We start from the raw sequence: 23,438 nt of genomic DNA, 5'->3' as shown, positions 1-23,438 counted from the left end.
AGGTATAAAGTATGTATTTTTAAATATTTTTTATTCTATTTTTTTTTTGTAATATTAGATTTTTACGAATTTTGTTTCCATGTTTATTTTAGTTCGCTGGAATGTTTTTTTTTTGCAATTAAATTTTCTGATTTGCCAAGATCAAAGATTTTGAAATGAAAAATTAGAGTTTTATTTTTATAAATGAAATCACAGATATTTATTAATATAAATTCAATTAGAAAACCTATATTCCTATAATTGTTGAAGCTTTACAAAATAATGTTGTAAGAAGTTTTACGGAAAATATATAATATTTTTGTTAGCTCAAACATTTTCTTAAGGATTCTGAGTTTAATTTTTGTTTTATAAAATAGTTGTGTGTTGTGTGGATCCTAACAATAAAAAACAAATAAGAGAATAAACTTAAAATAAAAATAAGTTGCAGCCAATAAACAATTTGTTGGTTTGCATTTTTTGAGTTTATTGTGGATTTTTGTTAAAATCAATATCGCCGCCATCAGCATCATGTTTACTTTGTTAGAGTAGCTTCTGCATGTAGGCCTCTAAATGAGCACTTAAGGGCGGCTGTTTTATTTGATTCGTTGAATTCACTACATGTTTCTGGTGGTCTTGCTGATGCTGCTGGCGTTGTTTATACCACTTTTCAAATGATTCTTTTGCTATTACCTCACAGTCGTAAAGTATATCAAAAATGCCACAAATTAATTCATTGGCGGTGTTTGTGTCGTACTCTTCCTGTATGGCATCCAAAACCGAGTCGAGACAAGTCAGCTCATGGTCTTCGTGGCCATCGAGGCATAGTCGTAGTAGCGGTAAACAAGTTTTACGAAATGCATTGACATTCAATTGGGGTTTCTTTGTGTTGTTACTATTACTAGGTAAATCTGTGGTTTTCGTACTACTGCTGGTGCTGGTGTTGCTGCAGGTACTACTGTTTTTACTTGTGGTAGCGCTACTTGTCCGAGACGAGCCTGGCACTGCCACTATCGTCTTAGTCGTGGTGGCATAATCACAGCAAAGTAATCGTGTTAGGTTTTTTACAAAATTATTATTTATATTTACATTAGTGTTGATATAGTCTAAGGCTAAATTCGAGTCATTGGGAGAACTTAGAAGTACTTCTAAACGCTGCACATGTTGATTCACTATTGTTGAACTATTATTATTGTTATTAGTGTTGGCATTTTTGGGTGTGATTTCAGGCTTTGCCTTACAGTCGTAGAGGAATTGTAATTTGTTGTGCGCAACAAATTGCCGCCAATGTTGTTGATCACTCATGAACAGTTGGCCTCTATCGAGTTTAAATTCATTGTGCCACAAGTCTCTCATGTAGTTGGCGCCAAACTCTTTGGTAAAGTAAACCACAAAAGCGTTAACAAAGCGTTCGGTAAATAGCTGATCACTGCGCCAGTTTGTGTGCCAGATATCTCTGAAATTTATTAAGCGTTCATGTAGAATGGGCCCCAAGAATTCAAACACGTACATGCAGCCATTGGGCACATCCATTAACAAGTCGGGAAATTCTTGGGCAAATGGTTCGTAAACTTGTTTAAATGTGGTCTTATTAAATGCATTACAAGACATGAGATACACGAAAATGTTTGCGCAGGCATTTCTTTCTAAACGTTTTACGGCAGCTAAATGCAAATAGTCTAATAAAATGTGATATACTAAACATATTTGCTGCTTATTGCTAGTATTTTTCCAAGTTTTGAGTACTTCTTCGCGCCACCTGTTGTTCCGGGATGGCAGACAATCTAAATATTCTTCCATGAGGTGATTAAGTAGTTTCTGATTGTCCTTGTTAGAGCAAGATGTCAGTATTGCTTTTATGTCTGAATTTGAATTTTGGTTTTTAGCACTCCAATATTGGGCCGGCTGTTGCTGTTTTTGTTGCAATTGGTGCGTGCTGTTATTTAATTGTAAAGATGTGGGTGAAGTTCGACCGCTTTGCTGTGAATCACTGGCTTGGTATGTTTGTCGTCCAGCTGTAGTACGCCACATGTATATCGAACTATTTCCTAACTTGGTAGTTGCTTGTGAAGACTCGTCGCCCCGGGAGAAATTCAACTTTTTCAAATCAATACTATGCTGTTCTCGTTGAGCCGGATATTGTGATTTTGGTGGTTTTTGTATGAAATAGTTACCACCACCACTTCCGCTACCACCGGAGTCTTTCGTGCGTGTTTGGTTATGTCGGTTATTATTGCCAAAGGACATGCGTTGCGAAGAACCTCTATCGTAGCTATTTAAGGAAGCGGACGATAAGTTACTGTTTCTATCCTCTGGTTGTCGTCTACGCAGTGCAATATGGCTACTATGAGGATTAGTTGATTGACCCCAATTTCTAGATCTTAAATCTATCAAGTCTTGCATCATGAAACGTACGCGGCTACATATTTTGATTTTCTTGTTGCCAGGTTCCCTAGCCTCCTTGACAATAGTTTGTATTTTTGCAAAAATTTTATTCATTCTTAGATTATTACCGAAAGACTCTGCATCATTGCTCTCCAGAAGGTTGCCCACAGTCGTCAATAACTTACACATGTATTCCAATTTCTCTTCATTGCCATGTTCTAGTAATGACTCCACGCATTGCAGCACACGATCAGCAGTCAGAGAATGTAATTTATACATTTCACCAATAAAACGCACGGTGCCCCACGCACGACGTCGAAATTGATACTCCTGATGTTCCAATTCTGCTTGCAATTCATTTTTTTCCTGCTGATCCGTTGTTTCATTTAATTTATCAATAATTTGTTGCAATTTTCGCTCCTTTGCATCCGCGTTGTTTACATTTAATTCAAATTCAGTCTGCAATCTTTTTATTAAAAGGGCATTGAATACTTTTTTGCTTTCTGCTTTGACTTCTTCGAATAAAACTTTTGAAAATTTCGCATAAGTAGGAGCGAAATTTGGCTCGCTAACTGTTTTTTCGAATATTAATAGCATTACCTGAAAATAGAATAATTTGATATTTATATTTGATTAAATATAATAATGCCATGCAATTGAGAAGAGTCTTAAGAATTTTGAAAACTCGGGCATGCAGCTTTTTTTAAATAAGTGAAAATTAAGTTCTAGAGATAGGGGTCATAAAACAATTGTAGTTCTGAATAAATGATATTACTACATATATTATTCTCACATCTATTATTCTGTAAAGAGATGCTTTTAGAATATTAAATAGTAGTCACCAAAACGATAGTAGTCAAGAACTTTTGAATATTATTTAAATGATAATAAAACATTAATAAACACACGCAAAATATTGTGTATTTTAAGTCAATTATAGTTGCATTTAAAGCATATTATAAAATATTAAATTAGATGAAGCTTGTTACTTACTTTTTGCATTTTTTCTTGCGTATTAATTGTGATGCTAGTCATTTCTTTTAATAAAACGTCAAAGTTTTCTGATGTCAGTTTGTTGAGAATTCCCCGCACTTTTTTCAAGACATCTTCAATATCGTCATCATCATCTTTAACCTGTTCTGTTGTAGGTGAATTATTATTCGAATTATTGGATAAAAATTTTGGCTGCCAAGCATTTTCGCACTTCGACAGTTTTATTTCTTCATTCAAGGACAAGTTAATGCGTATAACCTGCATTTTTTTCTGCATTTGTTGCGTATTGCCACCAACACCAACTGATCCTGGGGCTACTGATAGACCGGCAACATTAATATTACCAGTAGAGGCAGCATTATTGTGATGATCATGGTGTTTTCTTGGTATGACACCACCAGTAGCAGCTACACGTCGTTTGCCTGTTACAAATTCAATGGATTCATTGAAATTCATTTGATGGTACGATTGTTGCACTTGATGTTGCAGATTAATTGTATTTAAATTTTGTCCAACTTGTTGCGTTAAATGATGATGATGATGTTGCTGGCGAGCAACAAATAGCTGCGAAATACAGTCTCCCTTTTGGCAGGGTACAACTGGCGTTTTACGCGATTCGGGTGATTTGGCAAAAGCTTTAAGCTCCTCCAAAGAGTAACGAATAAATGTATGTTGGGGTTCTTCTTCGGATTCGTCTGTAAATGTTAATAATGCAAATGTTAAAACATAAGTTTAATAATAAAATCAAATTATATTTCTTACTTTTCAATTCGCTAGTTTTATTACCAGAGCCAATAGTCTTTGAAATAGTAGTAGTGCAATTTTCATCATGCTGTGTGGATGCTACAGGAATATACGATTTGTTATTATATTTTCTTATAAATTTATTATCGAATTTAAATTCTTACTACTGATGGATTTGTTTTGCTGCTGCTTTAATTTCTTTTGGAATTTTTCTTTGCGTTTCGCTTTTTTATTTTTACGACCACCTCCTCCTCCTCCTATTGTCAAAAATACTTCTTATTACAATTATTAATACTTTGTTTAATACAAAACCCAAAAAAGCTATTTACACCAATATTTCAAATTAAAAATATAAATGTAAAATTCATTTTGTACTTACTTTTTGGCTCGCTGGCAACAAAAGAAGAAACTGAAGGCTGCAAGTCTTGTTGAATTTCTTTGGTTTGCACTTCATCTTTTCTTTCTAAGGAAGTTGGTACCGATATTGTGCAAGGTTCATCTTTTGATTTGACTAGGAAATGTAATTGTATGTTTAAAGGAACTTTAGCTTAAAAATAAATTTTAGTTTGTACTAAAATTTAAAAATGTTTTTAATTTACAAATGAAGCAATATACATATTTGTAACCTTAGATTTTAGATTAGAAATTATTTCTTTGCTAGTTTTTAACTGAAAACTAAATTCAAAGCACACACAACAATCTGTTTGAATTAAAAAATCATCACCTAAAGCTAAACTGAATATGTAACTACAACTTACCCTCTGTTTCAACTGAAAGATCAGTATCAGATTCTCCTGTATGCATTACAAATAAATCGGTAGCAGGCATTTCTTCGGGCTGTTGCTCTATTGGTTGAAGACTCACTGGTAATTCCTGATCAAAACACGCTATAGACATATTTCCATCGGTTGTATCAATAACATCGTCTTCGTTGTCCAACTCGTGTTCGTTAGTGTCGGCATCTGTGTCATTGGGATCTTCGTAAACTACTACTTTTAGGGATTCACTACCAGAATGCAATGATTGTGTGGGGGTGTTAGCTACAGGGACCGTTGTGGTTGTTTCTATTGCCAAATCACTGGTGTGCTTGACTACATCATAATTATCTTCTTCAGATTGCAATTGATGTTCGATTTTATCAGTGTCTGTTGCAGAGATCGACTGCGAACAACGTGTTGGTAGCACAACATCCGACGGATCACTTGCTACCGAGGCAGTTAAAGACTTGTCATTGTCAGTTTGTATTGAAACTGATTCTACAATTATTTCACTTTTTGTTTGAATTTGCGGTTGGGTTTGAACCTCAGCCAAATGTTCAAATGTAACAATTTCCATGGTATCAGGATTTATAATTGGTATTGCATGTTTTCGTTGTTTTGTGTTCGTACTGTGTTCAGTGTTTGATGAAACTCCCACTCCCACTCCTAATCCAACAGCTTGCATATTTAATGGTGCGGATGAAGGTGATCCGGTTGGTATTCCTCCGCTCATGTGGCCGTACGCTTGTAGAGTTGGCGGTTGTCCCATTCCATTACCTGCTGTTAACATAGGTGCTGGTTGTGGCGTAACGGGCGTTGGTGCAGCACCCAACAGTAGTGGTGGCGTGCAGTATGGTGGGGGAACATACGCCGTTGGTCCACTAGGAGCTACACTTCTGGGCGTAGTATTTTGGAGTTGTGTTGGTACAGAACCACCACTGGCCGCTGCCACAGCATGTTGAGGAGCAGCATTTGTGAGGAGAGGTGCACGCGTTTGTTGTGGCAATATAGCATGTGATAAAGTAAAATAGTTGGGGGATACCACAAATGGCTGACGCTGATGGGATGCGGCTGCTATCATATTTCTTATTTGAGAATGCTGCTGCGATGGATGATGCAGGTGATGTGGCGGCAAAGGAACACTTTTTGTAAAATAGTGCAATGGGTGTTCAGCATTGTGTAATCCGACCTGCTGTTGTGCGGGATGTGGCTGTGATTGTGGTTGATGTGAAGCCTGAAAGAGGACATGTCCAGCTTGTCCGCCGCCAACACTAACACCATTACCACCTGCATTGCCATGAGGTGCTGAAGTAACATTACAGATTGGATATGTAAGAAATGTAACAGGTCCTTGGTGATGCTCATAATGCGGCTGTTGTTGTTGTTGTGTGTGGGTAATCGAATGTTGGTATGGGTTATTATGACGAACTGATGCGTTTGTTTGATTTTGTAACGGCTGCTGCTGCTGCGTCTTCCCACCCCCACCCGTATTAACGTACATAGGAGGATCTTTCGAAGACCTTTTGCAAAAAAAAACACGTTGGGCAATTGATTTTTACGATGTTATTTTTAGATTTATTATACAAAAACCGAAAATTAGATAGAAATTTGATAAAATAAATAAATTATTGATTCAATATTCTCAATTCACATTGATCAATTATAATTCAATTACAAAACAATAAATTGTTGATATTAAAGAATAGTAAACAAGCTTGATATGTATGGAAAAACTTAATATAGTGCTTTGAAACTTTGACAAACAATGGTACAAGTTGGGGGATTCACATTTTTTTATGTTGTACATACATAAGTTTTTCGATTACTAAAAAAGTTAAATTCCTAGTTTATAAAAGTAGATTGTTTTATTTTTAATGATGTAAAGATTTTATAAATTCGACTAGGTATTATTAATTTCAAAACGTCGAAAGTTGAAAAGTGCATTTTTTAAAATCGAAAAAAGTAGAAAAGTCAACCTTTTCAAAATCGAAAGTTCGACTTTTTAATTCCACTATATAACCCTATTTATACAGTACATAATAAAATGGGAATCCCCGTTTTATAAATAAATAAACCGATCGTAATAGTTGCCATGGCCCCTACCATTCAAAGAAATTATTTATTATTGAATCGGTATCTGGAGAACTATTATAGTAAATATCTTGATATGAAGGGATCATGCACACAGTTTTAGCCCCTCTTAATTTTTGGTTTATAATTCCCTCCAATTCAAACTTAATTTGAGGGGTTAAAGGTATATACAAAACATATATTAATTACGTTGATTAAAAAATATATATTTGGGAATTTCCACGGTCCCGAACGCGACATTTAACAAATAAAGAAATCTGAAGAAAAATTGTTCACTATGTTTTCTGCAAAAATTTAATTTATCGATTAGCAATAAACATGATATCCCGAACGAAACAAAAACAAAGAATTCGTTTTCGGCTGCCTCTAGAAAAATGCAAAAATCTGCGAATGCGAACTTTCGATTAATTAGAAATTTTTTAAAATTAAAACGGAATAATATAGTTAACAATTGAATCTGTTGAAATATTAGCATTAATTTTTGATTTACAATGTTTAGTATGATTTGATACGCGACATATTTTTTTGTTAATCGGTATTAAAGCAAAGTGAGTAAAATTATATTTTAAAATTATTTTTTTGGAATTAGCTGTTCTATAGCTTATTTTATACACCTTTCTGTTAAAATGCCCTAATCTAAAAAATCGCTACAGACTGGGATATCATAAGGTTCATAAAGTTGTGAAAACGTAAGAAATTATAGCGAAGCGAACGAATCCCGGGATATTTTTTCACTATCGATTATTCATATCTATTATATTTATTAATAAATTTATTTTAATAAATACATACATAGGAAGTCAGGAAATACATTTAAATCAAATTAAAGATATTCTTATAGATGTGAAAAAAATATTTTGTTAACTTACCGCTTCCTTTGATGGTTTTTCTGCTTGGGAAACGTTATTGTTGCCGTTTTGCCAAGGATTGAATGCAGAAGATATCAACAAAGTTGAGTTGAATCAATAATTTATTTTTATAAAAATGATCCTATTAACCAACGATAAAATCCAGGATTATTTATGCCGTCAAAACAGGCGTTGTTTTTTTTGCAGACTGTATGTATGAGAAAGGACGTTTGTAAGTATAGAAATGCACTATAAAAAGAAAAAAACAAAATGTAAACAAAAATACTATGTTAAAGAAAATTTGCAAAATGTGACAATTCATTCATATTAACAAAGAAATAATAAAATGGTTACGCTTTAAGTTAAGTTAAATATTTTAAAGTTTCATGCACGCACAATAAATCATTAAAATGATTAGAAAATAAACAATTAGGTGCAATAATAAGACAAATTTTATGCATTTTATTAGAAAACGGAAAACAACAAAAAAAAAACTTAAAAATAAAATGAGAGAAGAGAAAAAAATAGATACGAGAAGTTGTAGTATTGTTTTTGTAATTTCTCTGAAAGTCAGTGGTGCAAACTTTTACAGCTCAAAAGCGCTAAATATTATCGACAAAGAATGTAATAGCTGGCTTAAATTAAAGGCCCCCAACAATACTATACTTTTGCGAAATGTCCTTCCTAAATTACCCATTCGAGAACAAATCATACATATAAATAAATTATCGTGATCAGATAGGACAATTTTCCTAAGGGTGGTCCTATTGGGGATACAAGATTATTTTAAACAAAATTAGTGGGTACTTGGTACCACCAAACATTTTTCAGTTGCGTTGATTTTAATAAGACATACTACAGTGACCATATTCATATTATCTGAAAAATATTTAATAAAAAAATTAGCGGTGGCTGATATTTTCGAAGTTACGGACACTCAAATTTGCAATAAGTTCTATGTATTATCTGAAATATTTTTACTAAATTTGGACAAGGTATGTGTCATTGAACTGCCTATAATAATGCCTTTTAATGGACATAGGTATGTATATTTATTTGGAATTTATTATATCACTGAGAGCAAAAAAAAATATTTTGATTTTATTTGTCCATTGTTGCATTTGGAATAATTTTAATTATTGTTGCCTGCTCTTTCTTAGTTTAGGAGTTATAGTAATTTAAAGTGAATATAGGTATATAATGCATACAGCCCAATTATGAAAAAAGAATTCCTCGGGAGATTTTTTCCCATTTCTTTTTTTTAACATAGAATTTGAACTGTTACTGAGATCTTGATTTGTTCATTGCATTTCAAATACAGACTTCGCTTACTGAATATTCCTAACATTGCACTCCTGTCTGGAAGGAAGGATTTTGTCATCTATTATATTTCCAACAATTGATTTTCCCATTACAGAGTTTAAAAAAATATCAGCGTATTTTGTTGCTGTTAACTGTTGCTAAAAAAAACAGTTATGTCTTTCATTATGTTTCAATTGGTATATATGTATTTATCTTCGATTTCTAAAAAAATTTTGAGTAGTGATTTATTGAACGCATGCTACACGTTCAATAAATGTCGCGATACTGGATCGCCGTCAATATATTGAACGTGTAGCCAGTAGTGTCCAAAAATCGGGCAAATTTAAAAAACCGGTTTCCGGTTTAACCGAAAAAGTGTGTTATTGAAAAAACCGGTTTTGATTTTTATCTTTTAAAAAAACCCATTATCCGGTTTCGGTTTTTGTCTTCAAAACTCAGTTTATGCTAAAGCATTGGTTAAAAATATACCACTACCAATTTTCTACAAAATTTTAAACGATGTGTTACGAGATGCAGTGGAAAAAAATGTCCAAACAATTCATAAGAATTTTGGTTTGAAGGAACCTTCTTAATATTTTAACAACTAATTTGATCAGGTATTGGCCAATTAGTTTAATATGAAGTTTCGTGTTTGTGAATATTTCAAGAAAAATTATATTTGGGGATATTTTTAATTTTGGTTGGGGACAGCCATAAAAAGTACCTGGCAACCCTGTGTGTAGCAGTGACCTAAAGTAAAATTCTATTGCTTTTTCATCAATTGGGGGAATCCCAAAATTAAAAAAAAATGATTTGGTATAGGTAATTTGTTTGGTGTTGACAGCTCTCTTAAGCGCACCATACACTATCAAAATACTCATCAAGCACTATGGTAGTATTAGTGAAAATGTGTTTGTATGTGTGACACCGACAACGCTTGATGGAAAATCAAAAACATTTTGATTTTTAGCATGCTTGATGTCACTTTTTGATAGTGTATGGTGTTTTTTCATCAATCACGAAGTCATTTACAAAAATATTTCAAGGCGTTAGGTTGATGAGCGTGTCGGATGAAGAGAATAATTTTTTATATTACATATTTCGCTTATTATTTTTGATTTTTTCTTTATTCTCAACATGTTCTCGTTATTGCAATTAAAGTTGCATCCGATATTGACATTTTTAAATACATTTTGTGCAAATAAAAATTAAATATAATTCCCGCTATTGGTGTTAACACCACAAAATCAAAAATAAAATGCAGATTGACGAGTCATCAATCAAGTGTACATCAAAGCATCAAATTACACGTACACGAAAGTGACATCAAGCATTTTGATAGTGTATGGTGCCCTTTATAATTAAGCACACAAAATTTTTATTTGAGCTTAGTTGAAACGGGACTGGGTTTTACAAATCCCGGGATTCGGGATTTTAGAAATGTAAATCCCGGGATTTTTCGGGATTTTAGTTAAACGTCAAAAATATCAAATTCAACAATAAAAACTATTGATTTCATTAATATATTTAAGTAAAAATATAACAAATCAAAAACTAATGCATTAAATTAAAATAAATGGTCCATGATTTCCCCTAGCTCCATACAATTGTCCCCCGGAGTACTGTTTGAGCAGTCATAAATATCTTGATTATACGGCAATCCTTACAAAATTTTGCACAAAATAAGTTGTAAGTACTCTGAAATTATACTGTAAAGTACTGCGGAAATCGGACTACATTTGCCCCTTCAATGGAAGGGAGACGTGCTGCTTCCTGATTCAAATGAAAAAATCTGGCAGCGTTTGGATTTGAAGCGAGATTATTATAAATATGCTGAAATTTAGCTTTCTAAGTATTTTGGGTGCTTCAAAAATCTTCCTAAATTATCAAAAATCTCATAATATTTCGGGATTTCTTAATCCCGAAAAATCCCGGGATTCTTTTTCACAAATCCCGGGATTCGGGAAATCCCGATCCCGAAAAATCCCGGGATTTTCGGGATCGGGATTGGCATCCCTAGTTGAAACAGACAATGATTATCTTTAACCCAAAACTGACTCTTAAAATAAAATTATATTCTGTTTTTTTATAAATTGGGAATTCCCAAAATTGCAAAAATAAGTTGTTTACTATTTAAACTGAGTTTTCACATTAAAAGATAGGGTGGATTCCAAAATGTATGTAAGTAATGCAGTCATATCTTTATCAAGACAAAGCATGCAAACGCGTAGTTGAAATTTAAAAAATCTTATCATACTGCCTGTTTTTCTACATTTTCATACATTTTGCGATATGAAACATCAAAATTTACATGGTTGCGTTGGTTGCGCTCGACTTTTTAAGGTTGCATTGCATATATATTTTGGAATTCACCCATAATTGTTCACTTTTCACATAGACTACATAAAGCTGGTTAAAATTACACATTATTGGCAACACTGGTCTTAACATCCCTAAAAGCTCCTAATTAAGTTTTTCATCACTAAAAACTTACAAAAAAAAAAAAAAACCATTCCGAATATGTCGACAGAAAAAAAGAAAAGCATTTTTAAATATAAAAACCTAATATTTTCAAACTAAAGCATAAAGCACCAAACTAGCATTACATTTTTAAATCGTTTTTCTTTTATGTCAAATTCTTCTATTATGGCTTACAACTTTTATTCAAGTATATGGATTTTATTTTTTGAGGAAATGATCACTTTTCTCAATTATTTTTTTTTTATTATTGGAAAACTTAACATTCATTAACTTGTTTCCGATATAAATTCACACCTTTTATTATTTCAGTATGTTAATTTTTCGTTTACACTAGTTTTCTTTTCTCTTTAACTTTTTTAACTCTTTAACTGTAGTAATGTAATGTAAATGTAATTATTTTTAGTCCTTTATCGATGCGTTTTTTTTTTTTGCATGCGTAATATTCTTGTACTTCCTTCCTCCTTATTTTTGCACTAATATTTTTCACAAAGTCACAAACTTGAGAAAGTTTCTCGATTTCTTGATATTTGCACAATTGCCTTGAATATAATAAATGTATTTGTTTATTTAATATTTTTTAGTTTTAAATATTTTACTCGGATTGAAAAATTATTTTATTTTTTTCCATTTTCATTAGAAAGAAATGCAAAGCCTACCAGTGATGGTAATTTAGCAATTGCTAGTCAAAGCGATTTTGATACCAATTTAGCGCAGAAAATAGTAATTAAGCTTTGGCGATTTCTTGTTGCTATTTTAAAGCAATGCAGCGGATTTTATTAAAAGCTTTATGAAACATTATTAATTTATTGTATTTCAACAAATAATTTTATAGATTTGAAAATGATTTAAAATTTTAATAATAAACATTTGTTTTAATTGTCAATTGCATAAAATTACTACACAGGTTTCGGAACGCTTTATACAGAGGATCACTCTCCGCCCAAAAATGGACCTATAGACGTAAACTAGAAAAAACGAAAAATTTTAAAAATTTCCTCATAAAAGTGAAAATATTTAATTTCCTGTCGATTCTTCGAATATAATTTGCCGATATGTATATAAATTTGCAATAAAAACCAAGTTTAACTACTTTTTTAGCTTTAGTTGGCACACATTTAGCGGACATTGCTTAAAATAAGTTATCACCACTGAAGTTTACTAGACTACAGAAACAGCAACAAAAGAGAACTGGCAACAAAAAGCTTTTTTTGACATGTAACAGTGCTGCCATTTGAAGCTTATGTTATCGTATAGTTATCGTTTTTGGGGCAAACAAACAATTGGTGCTGCCATTTGATGAGCACGATGTTTTGTTATTGTTACTGTGGTGCAACTGCAATAATTTTTTTGTTTAAACGACATTTTATTATGCGATATATTTTGAATACATAAATACATTTTAATATATTTGTACATGTAAATTAATATTTATTTTGGCAGTTAGTAATTAAATCCGTCTTTTTTTCACAGAGATACATTTAGTACATATTTGTTGTTTTGACCTAGTAATAAGAGTGGGCTCGCTGTAAACGTGATAGTACAAATTTGATAATCCGGAAATACGGACCATAACTCCATGTGTATAATCCGGAAGCAATTTTTATTTACATATTTTATTTCCTAAAAAAATACAGTTAGATTCCGAGTTGCACATTTAGCGATTTTTTTGTTACTTGTAGGAACATTTTCCTTTACTTTTATCCAAAACAAAATTCAGGTGATAAATCAATATATCTGTCGGACTCTAAATGTACATCCAGCTAAAGCTGCCCATACACGAGTGATTTGTTAATGTGATTTGTTCGTGTTCGACTTGTGCGCGCTGTGCGCGCACAAAATCACAATTATCACAAATCAGGCGAACAAATTATTCCGTGTCTACTTGGCGTATTTGCTTATTATCAAAATTTGTAGTTCATACAAATTTAGCTCACAGCACTCCGTTAACACTAGGGATGCCAAACGGGACTGGGTTTTACAAATCCCGGGATTCGGGATTTTAGAAATGTAAATCCCGGGATCCCGGGATTTTTCGGGACCCCGGGATTTTAGTTAAACGTCAAAAACATCAAATTCAACAATAAAAACTATTGATTCATTAATATATTTACGTAAAAATATAACAAATCAAAAACTAATGCATTAAATTAAAATAAATGGTCCATGATTTCCCCTAGCTCCATACAATTGTCCCCCGGAGTACTGTTTGAGCAGTCATAAATATCATGATTATGCGGCAATCCTTATAAAATTTTGCACAAAATAAGTTGTAAGTACTCTGAAATTATACTGTTGGGTACTGCGGAAATCGGACTACATTTGCCCCTTCAGAAAATAACTTGAACATAAATTTCGTAAAAGTGTAAATTGTGTAAAAGCCTGTCAAAGCAAGGGAGACGTGCTGCTCCCTGATTCAAATGAAAAAATCTGGCTGCGTTTGGATTTGAAGAAGAGATTAGTATTATAAATATGCTGAAATTTAGCTTTCTAAGTATTTTAGGATTTGTTAATTCCGAAAAATCCCAGGATTCTTTTTCACAAATCCCGGGATTCGGGAAATCCCGATCCCGAAAAATCCCGGGATTGGGATTTCGGCATTGGCATCCCTAGTTAACACAGTTTCTCCATTCACAATATTTACGACAAAAATAAAAATTATGGTCGACCAAAGTAGATGAAATTCCGAAAGCTTAAATAATGTCTTCAAACACTGTACGAAGCGCAAATTGGGTTTAAATGCGTCAAAATTACAGATATTAAAGCACACTATATTAACTAAATTAATTGCATTATTACAATGTATAGTTATGTTTTAACCTAAAGTTAATCTGACAGTTTTCATGCAAAAATTATTTTAACCTAAAGTTTAACTATAAGTTAACACAGAACCAAAAAAATGTGTTAATGGGGGTTAATCAATGAAAATATAAATCATGCGATGAAACAATCGCCTGCACGTTCAACAAACCTTAATGCTATGGAGAACATAAGGGGAAAGGATTCTTATCTGAACAAGTGTTTTCCACAATAGTAACAATCTATACTATTTGTATTTTTGGATAAACAGAACGAAAAGTAGGTGTATATAAGAATCAGGATCAAAATGCCATAATCTCAAATAAGAAAATTAATCACCCCTATCGCGAATAAATATTTCACATGAAATATTTTCCCTTTTCCTTTTTTCGTTCATCAACTTTGTTCACGTGAAAAAATTCCCCTTGTTGTGAAATTTTTAGATGGAATTTTGTAAACAATAAACAGCTGTTACAAACAAAATCAACTATTGTGAATGTAAAGTTCATCGTGATATTCCCGATAGCAATTTTCCCTTCGAGGGAAATGAATATTTCATGGGAACAAAATTTCACATGTTATTGCCGATAGGGGTGAATATCAATTTAAATCGATATCGAATACGGTAGACATGAGTCTCGACACTTTTCTGGAAAGGCCATGTTTTTCGTTGGTACTGCTTACCTGTTATTGACTAGCAAATTTTTTTTTTTTTTATTTTATTAGAATTATATAATACAATAAATATTATTATATAACAAGATAAATAAAAGAGTATGAGCAACTGAGGCCTTCGACTCTGAGACTAGCAAATTTATAAGGACTGTATTGAGCAAATTAAAAACAATGATTTGAAACAAAATGTAAAAAAATATTTATTAATAATAGAAAAATAATCATTTTAAATACTTCCTTAGTTGTTACAAAATAGTTATACTTCTTCATATATCATATACATATATAATTATTCAAGTACATTAATTCCCGCTTAAATGTTCCCTTAAGATATTTTTAAACCAAATTATTTAATCAGGTATTTGAATTTTGAAATGTTTTGGTTGGTAATAGCCACAACTTTGTTTGTCTATCAGTTGCTTTAATTAATTTAATTTGCAATATTTTCAATACTGAGAGCAACTATTTTTATTCCCAATGAAAAGAACATATTTAAGCGGTTATATACCTATTTGTATATACAAAATATTAACATATAATTAAATATTGGCAAAGGCCTATGTTTGAGCTTTTTTTTATAAAAAAATATTACACAAATACTTAAATAAATACACAATATTTTGATTCTTTTTAGAAAATTAAGGCAGTTTAGTTTCTTAATTTAGAATTTCTTAAATTTTTTGATTGATTAATGTGGTGATGTTGTTACTAAGTAGTTAGTAGTTGCTATTGCTGTGTTTTTTTTTTTTGTTTGTTTAAATATTTAAAAATTCATGTCCACACAAATTTTTGAATTGCGATTCTGTTTTTGACTAATTTCCAATACTTGGAACATTTCCTGCAAAGCATCGTTGGTTTGAGTCTTACGACGATTACGTCTCAGCGTAACACGACCAGATTTCAATTCACGTACTAAAGCGTCAAGACCTAAACAAAGAAAAGAGAAAATAATTAGTAATACAATTAATTAAACTGAATTCAAATTAACGTATATTAACACAACACAACAGGAACATAATAAAACCATGCATTGTTTAAAGAAAAAACATTTTGGAGTAGTACACAATTTGTTTCTTAAACACTAAAATATAACAGAATTATTTAATATAATTATAAAATAATATAAAATACAAACAAAGACAAAGACAAAAACATAGATTTTAATTAAAAAATTTTAATGCATTTCAGAATCAGAGTTAATATTTTTAGACCCAATAACAATTAATAAAAATATTAATCTTGTTAATTAATTTATTTTGCTAAACCTTTGATTTCGGCATTTTTATTTCAAATTATGTTGCCACAACTAAAAAATTGTATTGCCATAACCAAACATCTTTCATTTATTAAATAGTAAGTCAAATTAGATTGTTAATTATTAATTATTAATTAATGTTATTAGTTTGCAAATAAATTAAATTCAATCTATAAAATAATGACAAGTAAGTGTCAAATTAAAGCTGAAAGCAACTATGAATAATGCAATATATTCATATTGACTTGTGTCAATTTTCATTGTCACCCCAACATTTTTGTAAAAAGGATTAGGAATACAATTTATTGATATATACATATTTATGTCAACTGTTTTATGTCATCACACGTGATCTTAAAGAAAAACAAATTGTATGGAGAAATAATCAACCCGTATGTAATACCAAATACAGACACACTACTAAATAGGGTGTGCTGAAATAAATGCCCCAGAGTTAATCTATTTTGTTGAAGCAAATTGAATTGCAAAATTAATTAAAATAATGAGTACGTAAATACGTAGGTTCATTACGGTCCATTATACGAGTTTTATTTTAATTGAATAAGTTTATATTTTTTTTATTATTCGAGTAATTCATTAATTTTTACAATTTCCTTGATTATTCGATTCGATTTATACGATTAACGAATAAAAAATATTATTCTAATAATAAATAAAATATATGTATTTAAAACCAGAAAATTTTTCTAATAAAAGTTTCGATTATTCTTGTATCATTCGAGTTTTGTTTTATATTTTAACTTGAAAATAAATTTATTCCACTGTTCGATTAATCGACAATTATAGACCGAAGGTGAAGAGTGCCTCAGGGCATTGTTGCTGGTTTAGGTGTAAAAACAATAATTATGACACGATTTTATTGAAAAACTAATGAAAATTATATTTCGAATAGATCGTTTTACTAAAAGTTAGTAAAACTTTGATTTTTTAAAAAAAGACACAAAATTTCACGTGCTAAAATTATGACATCACTCACAAAACAAAATTATTTGAATAATCGAATAATTTTTATTCGATTATTCAAATAAAACCTTAATATATACATCAATACAAATAACAGTTAGTAGCTTTAAATTCTATCTCGATGTCAATAATTATACGATATTTATTTTCGGAAGTGGGCCTTATATGGGTGGGAGCTATACACAATTATTTACCGATATACACAAAATCCAATAGTATGATTTTTGCATTTCTATAACTGATCTACGTTAAATTTGTGTACGATGTCGATATTTATAAGATAATGTGTTTTTCGGAAATGGTTCTTTTAATTTGTTACGGCGATTTTATAATACTTTATATATGAGCATAATTTATGTCGATTTTCAACCTGATAACGATATTTATGATTTTCGGAATAGGACTTTAAATGTAGGCTATGCTGAAATATGGAGCGATCCTCAAAAAATATGTCATTCCGTTTGTAATTTTCACAATATAATTTTCCGACCCTATAAAGTATATATATTCTGGATCATTATAAATAGCGAAGTCGATTAAGCCATTTCCGTCCGTCTGTCTGTCTGTTGAAATCAACTTTCCGAAGCCCCCAAATAATTTATATACACGATTCATACATCAACATCTCCGGAATTCTTCCGGGCGGTTGCTATTTAAAATCGAGAAAATCGTTCCACAAATGGCTGAGATATAAGGATCTGGATTACTAAGTCAATAATATAGACAATATGGATATCTAATGATAGATATTTCAAATTGGAAAAAATAATTTTTAAACCGATTTTTTTTAACAAGTTATTTTTAGCTAAATATTAAAAAAAAATTCAAAAAACTAAAAAAAATTAAAATTAAAACATTTTAAAAAACAATTCCAAAAATTTTTTTTCAAAAAAATTAAAAAAAACTTGAAAAAAATTAATTTTATTTACCTAAAAATATTTAAAAATTTTTATTTTGAAGTATAATTTGGTGAAGGTTATATAAGATTCGGCACAGCCGAATATAGCACTCTTACTTGTTTTTAATATAAAACTAATTTTTGCTGAATTTTGAATAAATACAGATAATATATAGGCACTAGGATCGACCGGTGGCCGAAATTCGACCACTTTTAAAACGCTTTGTGGAAAGAATTTTGAAAGTTTTTTATATTGTGCATATCTAGAGAAAATAAGCTTTTAAACCATATATATTTCGTCAATATTGGTGAACAATAACATACTTAAAAGTGTACCACAAAAAAACGTGTAGCCGATTTATATATAAGATCATATTTCGGACAGAAATTTGTATGAAAGCTAGCAGAAATTATAGAACGATTCTTACAATTTTCACAAGAGTTTGTCTTTTTATTGTAGGAATTATGCATGTACATTTACAAAAAAGGTTTTCTCATTTTTTGGATCATAATTCTGTTTTTAATGGACCGATTTTACTGATTTTCAATACCAAACTGCTATGGAAAACGATAACATTTTTGGCCAGTATAGAAAATGGCTGAAATATCATTTCGTTGTCTAAACAAACCCAAACACAAAAGAGAAAAACAAAGAATGTTGTCAGATGTAACAAATATTTTGAACTTTTTCAGAATACCTTGATGTAATCGTTTCTCCTACTAGTACGTATGAGTGATGTAACAAACATTCATATAACGTATACGCCGCATTAACCTAAGACGACTTGTATTTGATTTTACTTCAAGTACATAAATAGATAGAAACTATATTTAAATAAATAAATCTATATTATATTATAGGCAATGACAATTACACCCTGTATATGTTCGTGTCACATCAAAACGTCAGAGTAGAGTAAATGAAAACATCAACATTAAGTACAAATAAGTCATGATTAATCGCTCAAAGAAATCACCACCATCAAATTGAAATCCAAAACTATGTTAATGTCTACTAGACAGACGACTACATATATTTATTCGTACACGACTGCTTCGTTAAATAAACTGCCACTGTTTTATTACATTCTAAGAAGCTGGGAAGTAAAAAAAAATTGAAGCAAGGAAATTACCAAGAATAAAACCCAAAACAAAATGTGTACAGCAAAATAATAAAAAAAAAACACCAAGAAACTCGAGGCATTGAAAACATAGACAAAATAAGAAATACCCAATGAGGAATTTAGTGCAGAATACAATATTGAAAATTAAACTGAACCATTTATTACAGCTAATAAAGTGGTTCATTAAGTACTTTTTCAATAACCATAAACCAAATTTGATAGGAAATTGTTTAAATAAAAAATATATAGAAATATAATCAGTTGCTTGCAGTTAAGAATGACACAAATTGTTAAATACTTTTAACAAAATGTTAAAATTTATTTTAGAAAAGAACGCATTTCGATTTGAACTTAAAAATACGTTTCAGAGAACTACTACATTTGATTTTTCTATTATTCTCTTTTTTTGCTCATTTTGTTCTCCTAAAATAATAGTTTCTATTTATTTGTATCATTTGATGTTAGGTGTAAAAAGGAAAGGATGTCACCAGTTTATTGCCAGATTATTTTCATTAAATCGCTTAAAATGAATAAAAAAAAAAACAAAATAGTAGACTTACTTCTTTCATATGAAAATTGCATTTACGGAATGCTTAGTGTGCAAAGGTGCTAAGTCCACTTTTAATGAAAATATAGATTTTAACCCTCTAACCCGCAAACTTTAAAAAGCTTAAAAAAAAGTTGTCGAATAATTTGTTTTTGTGTAATTATGACCCAATAAACTCAGAACAGCCATCAGAAACTAATTTGCAAATTATGTTTAGGAAACAGGTGCAAAAAGGTGAAGAGTGCCTCAGGGCATTGTTGCCGGTTTAGGTGTAAAAAACAATAATTATGATCAGAGATCGAAAATAACTCGTCCATATACGAAAAAACCCAAATTGTAATTTATATTTTTGTGATAAAAATAAATCACTGAAAATAACAGTTATAAAATGATTTCTATTTAAATGGTTTGGTATGACCATTATTCGTTTTTATTGTTTTTAATGGTTTGGTGTGAGATAAACGATTCATTTGTTCTTGTTCTTAATAACTGTTACTTTCTCTTTTATTTACATAGAATAACATATTATTATTAATTGTTAACCAATTATTGAAATAATATGATAAATATGAAGTATTGAAGTCTGAGTAACAGAAATGAGAATTTTTTAAATTGTTATTAATCTTTTGATAAATTTTGTATATTTAAGCGTTGATTTGCATCACATGCATTTTTGCTATTTTTTTTTCATGTTGGCAAATAAAAGTCACAAGCTACCTTTAAAAATAAATTATAAATCACTCATCCAGATTATTTGTGTTTGTTTCTTTTCTGTTTCTCTCAACCCCAAACCTAAAATTTTCTCGAATAAATCACTCTCTCAGTGATATATCACAAAAAAATATTTTTTAAATGGCTGCGAATGAGAATTACCATTGAAATGAAAATGAACCCTTTATTTTCGGTCTCTGATTATGACACGATTTTATTGAAAAACTAATGAAAAAGAACTAGTAAAAACTATTTCGCATAGATCGGGCGACTAAAAGTTAGTAAAACTTTGATTTAAAAAAAGATGACACACAAAATTTCACGTGCTAAAACTATGACATCACTCAAGCAACCAAACTTTTGTTACCCCTTCTAAAATTTTGTAGCCAGAACTGTAAAATTCGGTCACTAAGCTAGAATCATTCGATTGGCAACAAATTCAGTTGCTATCACGAATCTGTTATCTCTGTGCAAGAAAAGTAATGAGAATGAAGTGGTTGGGAAGTTTTGTCTCACACACTATGCAGAAACAAACTACAATTTGTTTCGATCGATGCCGAACGCTCTCACTGGGATACGCTTCACTTTGAAACAGAATATTGGCTTGATTCGTTCTTGGACTCAAAAGATGAGCAGTTCTTTTGGGTCTTAATCCATATATTGCCAGAAAGATGGGAAAAGGTCATAGCTAGCAATGAACAATACTCCGAATAAATTAAAGGGACACGTTTGCACACTAAGCTAACGATTTGTATTCTAAAATATGGAATAAAATTTAAACATTTGCTTAAAGAACATTTACAAAAATTAAATCTTAAACAAATTTTAGATTTTTGTTTTGCTATGAAAAGTTAATTCAATGAAAGTCTCTGGCTTACCATTAAGTAATCACTTAAGATGTCCATATCAATTTGGTAGTTTATCATCAAAAAAAAAACTATAAAAAGTATATAAAATTGTCTACGAATAGATACAAATCTACAAAATGTCGATAAAACGGCACATCTGGCAATAGTGTTTTAAAAAACAACAACAAGTACAAACGAGTGTTGAGCTGGGAAAACAATGAATGAAACTTGATGTGGGTGTTTTGTTGTTGTTATTGTTGCTCTTGCTACTGTCGTCGTTTTTTATTGTTGCTCTTGATGCTGGCCAATAATGTAGTTTGTTGTTGTATTTTTTTTGTTGTTTTTATTTGTTTCTTCTATTTGATGTTTGACAATGAAAATACGAGAGTTTAAGTGAGAATTTTTCTACGGTTCTTAGGTTGTTGTTATTATCGTTTTCATGCTCGTAAACAGCTTTTGTTTACAAGTGTGAGTGTCGTTCGTGTTTTGTTGTTGTGGTTGTGTATATACATATGTTGATGTATTTGTATGTGTTTCCTTCCATCGAGTAAATAGTATTTTTGTTTTGATGAGTTAAAGGAGGCTGGCGTAAAAGTCCTTTTAAAACACATGAAGTGCTAATTATGTATTGGGTGTATGACTTAAATATGCGGGATTTACAATAGATGGCGTATCTTTCGAAACCGGTTATTGTTTTTAAAAACTTATATGTCATTTTGAAGGGTACATAGCTACCATTTATTCTTACTTATTGAACATTATAGTGTAAACAACAAAGCGTCATATGCGGGAAGTTTTGCATTACTTCTTTAATTAAAAAAAGTTGGCCTGATTGGTGCTTGGCCTCAAAGGATGAGCATTTATTTTGGCTCGTAATCCATATGTTGTTAGAAAGATGGGAAAAGTTCATGGCCAATACTTTGAATAAATTTATATTGTACAAATGTTTCAAAATAAAAGCTAAAAATTTAAAAAAATCCCGCAAAATTTGAAAATAAGCAGAAATAGGTACATTTTAAATTCACTATTTTATCAACAAGTCTGAAGTTTTGCTAAAAATGTGTTAATGCCATCTTAAACTTTGGAAGGACTGTAAAGATAGCCCTCGTCTATATATATATATCGTTGTATTTATATGATTTTATTTAGTCGTTGTTGTTGTTGATGTTTTTATTTTTATTTTTTGTTCATTGTGTAGACAACTACCAGGCTTCTGGTTACAACAAGTTGAAAGCATAAACGAATGAACGTACTATAAACATTCAACACTTTGTTTGTGTAAATACAGAAGAACATGGCACTGAGTGCGAATACTGTTGACTTCCTTGCCTGCCAGGCAGCCAGCCTGCCTCACTGGATTGCTGGCTGGCTGGGTGTTGTAAAAACGATTGTTGTTGTTGCCGCGTCATCTGAACTTTGTTTAGCTTTTTAAAGTATTTCGCTTCATTTATTGCGCGCCTTTCGAACGTAAAGCACATGTAATTTTCAAGTCGTTTGATTTGTTTGATTTTCATTTTATTTAAAAAAACGTAACGTATAAAAAGTGAAAAGAAATACAATATATATGCCTCACTGGATTGCTGGCTGGCTGGGTGTTGTAAAAACGATTGTTGTTGTTGCCGCGTCATCTGAACTTTGTTTAGCTTTTTAAAGTATTTCGCTTCATTTATTGCGCGCCTTTCGAACGTAAAGCACATGTAATTTTCAAGTCGTTTGATTTGTTTGATTTTCATTTTATTTAAAAAAACGTAACGTATAAAAAGTGAAAAGAAATACAATATATAGTGGAAAAAATATGAAAAAATAATACATACATAAAGTAAAGTTAATAAATGTTTGTAAAAAAAAAAAATTATTTAAAAAAAAGAAAATCATAGGAAATAAAATGAAACAAAACAAATAATTCATACATGTGAAAAAAATGTGAAACTAACAGAATAAAAATAAAAAAAAAAATTGGTTTAAAAAAAGTCATATAAATTAAGGTTTTTTATAAAAATAATTAAATTAATTAATTTAAAA

The 23,438-nt window shown here is 30.8% G+C and overlaps 2 protein-coding genes across 4 annotated transcripts in view; both read right to left on the bottom strand.

The window, feature by feature from the left end:
- Positions 1-312: 312 nt before the first annotated feature.
- eIF4G2 (eukaryotic translation initiation factor 4G2) lies at positions 313-12,208 on the bottom strand. The gene is made up of 8 exons (XM_065498088.1): positions 11,873-12,208; positions 7,817-8,044; positions 4,857-6,376; positions 4,478-4,609; positions 4,263-4,355; positions 4,117-4,197; positions 3,355-4,049; positions 313-2,961 (listed from the first exon to the last, which is right to left on the bottom strand). The coding sequence occupies exons 3-8, from the start codon at positions 6,355-6,357 to the stop codon at positions 520-522; spliced, it is 4,944 nt and encodes a 1,647-aa protein (XP_065354160.1). The 5' UTR covers positions 6,358-6,376; positions 7,817-8,044; positions 11,873-12,208; the 3' UTR covers positions 313-519.
- A 3,016-nt stretch (positions 12,209-15,224) lies between these two features.
- Positions 15,225-23,438, bottom strand: part of LOC135948685 (shootin-1) — a 39,393-nt gene continuing 31,179 nt past the window's right edge. For 2 of the 3 annotated variants that reach the window (XM_065498086.1, XM_065498087.1), the window contains one exon: positions 15,225-15,976. In XM_065498086.1, coding sequence (XP_065354158.1) covers positions 15,813-15,976 — 164 coding nt within the window. In that variant the 3' untranslated portion in view covers positions 15,225-15,812. The remainder of the gene's footprint in view (positions 15,977-23,438) is intronic. The other variant, XR_010575840.1, reaches the window with a different exon arrangement.

The sequence above is a fragment of the Calliphora vicina genome, chromosome 1, assembly GCF_958450345.1.
Source record: "Calliphora vicina chromosome 1, idCalVici1.1, whole genome shotgun sequence".
NCBI lineage: Eukaryota > Metazoa > Arthropoda > Insecta > Diptera > Calliphoridae > Calliphora > Calliphora vicina.
Note: the sequence above shows the minus strand (reverse complement) of the source record. Positions and strands in the feature narration are given on the sequence as shown.